The following is a 9,340-nucleotide window of genomic DNA, read 5'->3' on the forward strand; positions in this document are numbered from 1 at the left end:
AAACTGTTGTAAATAATTGAAACAGTGGTTGTCTTGAGGGAAAAGGACTGGCATGAGAGAATTAGAATTCTGGTAACATTCTACACCATGATACAGTGTAAAATAGCATATTCAAGATTTTTGTATTTTACTGTATTTAAATTTTACCTTAAAAAGTAACCATAAACAAGCTGGGCAGTGGTGGTACACATCTTTAATCCCAGCACTTGGGAGGCAGAGGCAGGTGGATTTCTTTGAGTTCCAGGCCAGCTTGGTCTACAAAGAGATTTCTAGGATAGCCAGGACTGTTACACAGAGAAATGCTTTCTTGAAAAACCAAAAAAAAAAAGTAACCATAAATACTGAACTCTAGGCAGTGATATACACACTGAAGCTCTTTGAGGTGAAGTACTCTGACAACTGCAGCTTGCCTTCAAATGCAAAAAAAGTGGATAGATAGGTGTTTTTAGGTAGATATATGTGTTAAGGCAAACAAAGCAATATGATAATTTTTTTCATCTTTTCAGTAAGTTTGAATTTTTCCAAATGATATCAGTGAAGAATAGCATTAAGAGAATAAAAGGGGAGACTGGAGAGATTGCTCAATGGTTAAAAGCACTTGTTGCTCTTGAAGAGGACCTGGGTTTGGTTCCCAGCACCCACATAATGGCTCACAACCACCTGTAACTCCAGTTCTAGAGCATCGGATGCCCTCTTTTGGCCTCTGTGCATAAAAGTGGTGCACAGACTTATACATAGGTGAAAACACAACTATAAATAAATATTTTAAAAGAGTGGGAGAATAAAAAGGGAGCTGGGGAGATGGCTCAGTAGGTAAGAGTGTTTGCTGTCTAAGCACAAATACCTGAATTTAAATTCTCAACACCCACATAAAAAGCTCAGCATGACCATCTATAATCCCAGTACTGTTTGGGGTAAAGGCAAGAGGACTAGCAGGGCTTACTGGCCACCAGTATAGCTCTAGGTTCAGTGAGAGACCCTGTCTTGAGAAAGTAAGATAAAAAGTGATAGGACAGGACACCTGGCCTCTGTGTTAGTGCATAAACGCACACATCTGTATACATGTATACATACAACACACAGAAAGAGACTAAGCTTTAAAAAAAGAGTAAAGAGGTAAGCTATTAGGTCTGGAACTGGAACTCTTGTACCTACAGGTAGGCACATAAACTGGGAAAATCGTATTGGGGTATCTCTCCACCGAGTTTCATTAGAGTTACTTGCACAAGCACAGATGAGAGGTCATTTATTGGAGCAAGGGCAACTTACTAATGACTACACCACCCATTTAGCAATCATTAACTGCCAATAGACCTACAGGGAGGGTCAAATATATCCACAAAGAAATGCTGATGGGCTCAATCTTGTATAGGTCTTGTAGCATTGTTTTTTAATGTCATAAAATTTAAAGTTTCAATTATTTGAGAGTAATTTAAAGACCTCGTGCCATTCTTATCCTACAAATGTTCGTGCATAAAATATTAAATCAAACCCAACACATCAAGTCAGAGGAGGAAGAACTAATGTGAGGCTGTTATTTGGGTACAAGCTGAAAATGGAGAGCAAGTATACACTAGCCACATCCAGGGGCAGTCCTCAAGGACACTGGGAAGATGAGGAAGGTCTTCTCAATAAGCAGAGCTGACAAAAGTGTATCTTGCCATTCATTTTTCTGGGGGAAAGAGGAAGTCTTGTGTGGGAACGTATATAGTGGTGGGATGAGTTCACTGGCTTGCCCATGGGCACAGAAGGAAAAGGGTAGAAAGAGAGACAAGGAGGTCTTGCCTAGAAACTTAAGGAGAGAAGTTATGTCTTATAACATAGGTGTGCTCTTCAAAAACTAAGTCATCTTAACTTACTGCTTCCTTTCTAACTGAAATGACAATAAAGACTGAAGTAGTGTTATTTACTGGGTAATCTCAGATGAGTGAAAGTGTTGTGAAAGAGAAACTGCCTTGCTTTGCAGCTAAAATGTCCAAAATTCACATGACACTGTCATATGGCATTTATGTTGTAACATTGTTGAAAAGGTTGTAATTTGAAAATTAACTTAGAATACCTGGCAACACAGAACTTCACACAAATCCCAGTTACTCTACAACAAACAATTCAGTAACACTATAGTCACTATGTGGGAAGACACCATGTAGCCATGACAAGGAAGCTCTGAGGTAATTTTGAAACTATCTGTTTATGTGGAAAATAAAACAGTTTCAAGACAATTATGCTATCTTCATCACAAACAGTGAAAAAACTAATGTATTCACATTTGCTTAGAAACATACAAATAATCTCTGGAAGGAACAGCGATTGTTTCTAGGAAGGGGGAAATTTGTAGATGTAACCAACCGTCTTATTAAATAAGAAACACAGAGCCGATTCAGAGAAGAAAGCCAAGAGGTCAGAGCTAAGAGCCTCACCCTTCCTGATTCAGCCAAGAGAGCTCTCCAAAAAGGGGCTACTTCCTGTGTGTATGTCTTTATATAGTCTAGCTGTTCTGCCTTCTCATTGGTTGTAAACCCAAACACGTGACTGCCTCGTCACTGCCTGTATGTACCACCCTCCAGGTCCTTAAAGGTGTGTGCCACCGCCGCCACGTACTTGCTATGGCTCTAATAGCTCTGACCCCCAGGCAACTTTATTTATTAACATACAATTAAAATCACATTTCAGTACAAGTAAAATACCACCACAGAAATTGGTTGGCTACAAGATAGAGTGAGAAGGAATTGCCTTCATAGGCTAACTTTACTCATCATACCTTCCAAATTATGTACTATGTGTCTGAATTACTTTAAGAAAATAATTTAGAGGCTGGGTGGTGGTGATGCATGCCTTTAATCCTAGCACTAAGGAGGCAGAAGCAGGCAGATTTCTATGCATTTGAGGCCAGCCTGGTCTATAGAGCTAGTTCCAGGACAGCCAGGGCTACACAAGAAACCCTGTCTCAAAAAATAAATAAATGAATAAATAAATAAAAGAAAATAATTTAGCAAAGTAATATATTAAGTAGAACTTAAAAACCTAGAATATACCACTTAACAGAAAAATGCACTGTCTGGGTTAGATTCCTGACTCTTTTACTAACAGCTGGGTAACTTTGGATTCTTAACCTTCTTGCACTTCTGTTTCTTCAACTGTAAAATGAGGATGGTAACAGAATGACTTTACTGGGTTGCAAGCTTAATGTAACACTTAAAAGCATTTGGTAAATGTGGGCTATGGTTACTATGCTTCTGTATAGCTCTGTGTTGGGAGTGGTGACATACTAACAATACTGAAAGATGCCACTAAAGAAAATACTCAGCATTCAAAGCTTCATGTATCCCTCCATTTTTATGTCACAATGATTAATTTCTATTCAGAAAAATGGAAGTCTACTGTTCCCACCAAGCTCTCAAAACCACATTCTTTCCTACAACTGGCAAGATGGAATTTTCTGACATGAGTAGAATTCCTAGTCAAGTTGGAAGCCTGAATACTTATGTGGATCTCTTCCTCTCTCACTCCTTAGTCTATCTGTTTGGATCTTTTGAGACAGGGTCTCCTTATGTATCCCAAGGTGGGCTGGAATCACAATCCTCCTGACTCAGACTTCCAAACACCAAGATTATAGGCACAGACCACCACACCCAGGTTTTCAGAGCAAAGTGGGGATAAGAAAGAGAACACACACTTTCCATATCACCCACAGAGAAAATATTAAACATCACCAGGGATAAGAGATTTCATTCAATAACTCTCTAGAAGACAGAAAGTAGGCAAAGGAATAGTTACTGATCACTCAAGTCCTTAGCTGAGAAGGAGGGCCATACTGCTCCACAGACCATCAGCCTGAGGTCAGAAATCCAAGAAGGGAGTCATGGGTTGGAAACACATATTCAAAAGCTGTGACTCTGTGGATCAGCTCAAGGCAAGAAGGCAGAAAGGCCAGGTCAGTTGGACCCAGACCAGAACTTTCCCAGAGGACAGCTTTTCTTGTCTCATTGGCCAGAACTGCAGAACACATCCATACAACCATCTCAAGCTGCAAAAAAGGCTGGAAAAATAAGAATTTGGTTGGACATCTTGCCATCTCAAAGAGTATCAAGGATCTGGAAAAAGTATAACATTAGTTCAGCAACCAACTATAGCAAGATCAAAACCACTTACAGACTTTCACATTTTAGAATCCACCCACAGAGAAATCTTGAAACTGTTATAAAGAACATATTGTAAATGCAAGCAATGTGACAAATTAAGATATATATGTAATAGAGGCTGAGAAGTTTAAAGAAATGGAGAAGAGTACCTAATCCTGTCCCCTTAGAAAGGTGAGCATCAAAGGTAGTATCTGCTCTGCTTGGACAGCTACTAAAAAAAATGTATAATTTTCTTTCTTTCTTTTCTTGTTTTGTTTTTGAGACATGGTTTCTCTGTGTAGCTTTGCACTGTCCTGGAACTCACTCTGTTGCCCAGGCTGGCCTTGAACTCACAGAGATCCGCCTGCCTCTGCCTCCCAAGTGCTGGGATTAAAGGCATGTGCCATCACCTTCCAGCTATAATTTTCTTTATTGTGACTACATATCTTTGATTTGTTGTTGTTGTTGTTTTTTTAAGATTTATTTATTATGTATACAGTGTTTGCCTGCAGGCCAGAAGAGGGCATCAGATCTCATTACAGATGGTTGTGAGGCACCATGTGGTTGCTGGGAATTGAACTCAGGACCTCTGGAAGAGCAGCCAGTGCTCTTAACCTCTGAGCCATCTCTCCAACCCCCTCTTTGATTTGCTTAATTAAAAAATCAGGATTTCAGTCCAGGTGACCCAGCTATTGTTCTCCACTTATGCCTAGGACCAGAGGCTGGTGTCAGGGGTCAATAACCCTGTACCTGGAGTATTATTATTTTTTATACATAAGTAGTTTCACTCACCTGGTCTGTTGAAGTTACAGTCAAAGTACCTCTAGACAATTTGGCCTTTTAAAAATTGTAAACATGATGGAAGGGCATAGACCTATCTATGAATAGCGAAACTAATTTTGAAAGAGAAGTGAGAAATATCAGTCTAACCACTTTCAAAATGTATGATATAGTTTCAATAAAGTCTTATTTATAAACTAGGTACGGTAGCACATACCTGTAAACCTAGCACATACGAGGTTGGGGCAGGAGGGTAAGTCTGAGGGGAACCTGGAACACACAGTGATTCTGCAGCAATCCTGGGCTACAAAACAAGACCTGGTATTGTGTTGTCTTCTTGAATTCTGAATTCTGTACTTCTATTTTAACTAACTCCTGGAGTCTAAGGCTTATGATTTTATTGCAAATGGTTTCTAAACATTATTTTTTTGCCTTCAAATATTGATCACAAAGTAGAGGCAAGAGTTTAAATTTAATCAGCTAGGCCTGGTGGTATAGGTTTGTAATCTCAATTCTCAGGAGGCTGAGACAAGGAGGGCTGCCAAGAGTTTGAAGTCTGCCTAGGCTATATAGTGAGACTCTATTTAAAAAATAAAACAGAACAAACAACAAAAACTGCCAGGCATAGTAGGATTAAAGGTATGCCTTTAATCCCAGCACTCTGGAGGCAGAGTCAGGCAGATCTCTTTTGAGTTTGAGGCCATCCTAGTCTATATAGTGAGTTCTAGGCCAGCTGAGGCTACATAGTAAGACCATATCTTAAAAACAACAGCAACAAATAAACAAATAATAAAAATAAAGAGAAATGGTTTAATTAATGAATGATGTTTCATACACAATCTCAACACTGGTCTAATGGTTATGCAGGAACCAAGAGCCAAGTATTTGGAAATACAGTTTGGTGTTCTAGGTGGAATGGAGCTGCTTGTGTTTCCTGTTTTATTTCAGTGGAAGAAGCCTATGCATGTGTCCAGAGTGCACTGGGCAGATAAAGCAAATCAGCCAAGGACCTTAAAACATGTGGCCTTTGGATTGATATATGTATTTAGTGCCTGAGAAACAAAGCTCTAGTTAATGTATGATTTTAAGACAACACCTGCCAGAAAATCCTGATTCTTGGGCCTTCCTGTCTCTCCAGTTCTTATCATTTATAGTTAAATAATTCTAATCTCTATACTTCCTTGGGAATTGTTGGTTTCATGGCTTCTCTAGCTTTTTTGTTGTAGTTCCCACCCACCCCCACAAAGTCAAACAGGTTATGTCCATGTGAAGGGTGGGTACTTGTGGACATCAGATGGCCCAGCCAGGGGGCTACACAAAGCTGGCAGGTGGTGTTAAGGAGGTCCCAAGCTCTTCTGTATTTAGGGTCACTCATCTCCTTGGACTGGGCATTCTAAGTTCTCCATGTGGAAGCAGTTGGCAGAGAGCCTAACAGTAAGTTGAACAAATGTTTGTTCATTCCTGTGCTTACTGTCACTTGTTCTGAAGCCAATTAGTTTAAATAAGAAAGTCAACTATAGTTGCCCCTGCTCTATTCACCCCCACTACTTCTACCCCTATCCCTGCCAAGTTATTTTCATCTATTTTTTTTTTTAAATTTCAACTTCCTTTGAGAAACTGTCTCTGCCCTTTGAACTGTGCTGCAGATGTTTCCTCTGAAGGAGGTGTAGGGGGCTGTGAAGCACTGCAGAGTGCCCAGAATTGCTGAAGCCTGTATTTTGTAGAATCCAGGATGTAAGGGGCAAACAGGACTCTAGTCAAAATAGAACAGCCTATGAAGAAGACACTAAGGTTCAATGCCATACATTTCATGTAGAATAGCAGAAAGCAAGTCTTGGCTGAGTCAATAGGGAGCATGATCAATGATTCTGCTCCTGATTATCATTCTACCAAAAAAAGAGCTCCTTCTTGGGTCTGATTGTCTCATTTGAGAAGGGGATATTTCCATTCAAGGTCTGAGTTTTCAGAGAATGTATACTAGAAAATAAATTGTCATTTTCAAATTATTTAGTCGTTGCCCCAGTTTTCTCAGTACCTAGTATGGTCTCTTAGTTTTCTTCCTTCCCTGTCCTTCACTTCCAGGATATTTATGACTTTTATTTTTCAAAACCTGGAAGACTTAGATACCTTACAGATAGGAATCTGGTTTTATTGTAGCCACAGAGGCTTAAGTCGACTAGAGTTTTACCACATAAGTTCTGCTCTTTGCTCTTTATTTGCTAACCTTAAATAAGACACTGAACTAGAACACCAGGGACAGATGTTTCTTTCAGCAGTCATGACATTTGGGGGGTCTGATAATTCCTTGCTGTAAAAAATTAAATCCATCTAGTTGTGACAATTAAAAATGTCCTGAAGTGTGGCTTGCTGTCTTATGCCTATAATCCCACCACTCTGGAGGCTGAGGCAGGAGAACTGCCAGGAGTTCAAAGCCAGTCAGGACAATAAATATAGTGAGTTACAAGCTAGCCTGAACTACAGGGTGAGACCTTGTCTCAAAACAACAAACAAACAAAAAGCAAAATGTCTTCCTACTTGCCAGCAGGAGAGATAAAATTTGCTGACATTTAATTGGTACACAGGTTCTTCTCCTAAGCACTGAATTGCTCTGTCAGGGTTACTAAAAGAGTACTGTGGGTGTGGAACATAGAAAGGCAAGATTAAATAACTGTATTTCCAAAACTGGCTGGGGGAGGGAAAATGACACCAGAGGTGAGGAAAAGGAAATAAAGCTCCAGAATTGAGGAACCAAAATACAAGTGTCATAACATGGATTTTTTTTCTTACCAATTCTTGACTTTTTCTTTTTCTTTTCCCTTCATCTAAAAAAAGTGATCAAAACACATAACAGGGTTTTTTGCTCAAGATACCATTCCTGCAAGGTTTTTGTACTTATTTTTTTCAATTTCACCTAGTATCATCTTTGAACATTTTGTTTAAGTAACATATGTTGTTTAACCAGCTTGTCACAAAGCCAGCTTTGCTGTATCACAAGCAGCTCCATAAATCTCCCAGGAGAAGGGTCTAGAGAGTAGAGGGAGCAGGGTAAGTAGGTGGTTCAGCTTTATAACCTACTGAATTTGGCGGGGAGACATGCTACACAGAATATAATCATAACCTCCTCTGGGGGCCTCTCTGACACCAGAGATTAATAGCTATTTACTGTTTAACACTGGAATATGAAGTCTACCCTAATTTACAACGTAGCACAAGGGGACCTGCTGAAATGAAATGCAGAGGGACACTGAGTGAGCTTTTTAGAGCACGAAGTTGGCTTTCATAATAATGTCTGTGAGACTGAACACAAACGCTCACCAACCAGGCAGATCTTCTTTTGAATGTGTTCCTTAAAGTCTTTTATTTTTCTTCTTAAAGTCTTTCTGTTACTCGACTTTCATCCATGAGCAAGTTTTCTTTGACCTCAGTAAGCATTGGGTCCTGGCCGGCCTCTCGGGATTTTCACCCAAGAAGGCTGCCCCAGGCAACTATCCACCACACCCAGATCTCAGCATGAACCCTGCCCAAAGCTAAGGCCTCCACCCTGGGGACAGGACACTCAAGATCAGGCCGTTCGGGGGCAGACCGCCTAGGAACAAGGCTACGGATAGGACAAATCCAGAAGTAGATGAAAAGGCCTAGAGCCAAGATCCAACCCGAACCCCGAGGACCCCAGGGGTCCCTCTAACCTCAGGTCGGTTGCGCTTCTGTAGCAAGTGCTCCAGGTAGAGGTCCGAGAGCGCGGTGCGCATGCTGTTGCCACCCTCTCCTTTGCTCGACTTGAGCGTCATCTCGCAGGAGCAGGGACACCGAGACGCTGGAGCTGTAGAGCCTTGAGCCCGGGAACCGCAAACCGAGTTACTGCGGCCTGCTCGGAGGCGTGGGAGACTGGGGCGGCCGAGGTGGCGCGGGCAGTGGAGGAGGAAGGGACCTAGAGCTGCGCCAGCCACAACCCTGCAGGCTGGGAGCCAGGAGGGACGGGTGTAGCAGTACCCACGCTCCGCCTACTTCCCGCCCTGGCCCGCCCATAAGCCCACCCACGCCTTGGCCTTCCTGGTGCCTAGCGATTGGAGAAGGAGTAGCTTAGGGCTGCTTGGAAGCTCCGCTCTTGCCACGCCTCTGCGGGCACTGACGAGAGGCGCAGCCTGCATCTCTGAAAGATGGAATTCTGAGACAGGATCTTCCATCTCGCTTTTACCCGCACGGCCTGTGAACTACCGGAGCGGATCCTGAAACGTTCAGCTACTGCATCTGCCGCCCCTTTACTACCCACGAGTTGCAACCAGCAGGCCCCTGGTTCCTAGCTGAGGCAACCGAGGAGTGGATTTTACATCCAGATAGATCAGACCATCAGGAATCAGCCAGCTTCCCAATGGAGCCTAAAGAATGTAGGGGGTTGACAAAAGTCAAGGCTCTTAAATCAGTGTGGTCACAAGGCCAAT

The 9,340-nt window shown here is 41.7% G+C and overlaps 1 protein-coding gene across 1 annotated transcript in view; it reads right to left on the reverse strand.

Annotated features, from left to right (window-relative positions):
- Mpp1 (MAGUK p55 scaffold protein 1) overlaps positions 1–8,861 on the reverse strand; it is a 31,415-nt gene extending 22,554 nt beyond the window's left edge. The window contains exon 1 of the mRNA XM_059251043.1: positions 8,588–8,861. Coding sequence (XP_059107026.1) covers positions 8,588–8,689 — 102 coding nt within the window. The 5' untranslated portion in view covers positions 8,690–8,861. The remainder of the gene's footprint in view (positions 1–8,587) is intronic.
- Between the last annotated feature and the right edge of the window lie 479 nt (positions 8,862–9,340).

This window comes from Peromyscus eremicus, chromosome X, assembly GCF_949786415.1.
Source record: "Peromyscus eremicus chromosome X, PerEre_H2_v1, whole genome shotgun sequence".
Classification (NCBI taxonomy): domain Eukaryota; kingdom Metazoa; phylum Chordata; class Mammalia; order Rodentia; family Cricetidae; genus Peromyscus; species Peromyscus eremicus.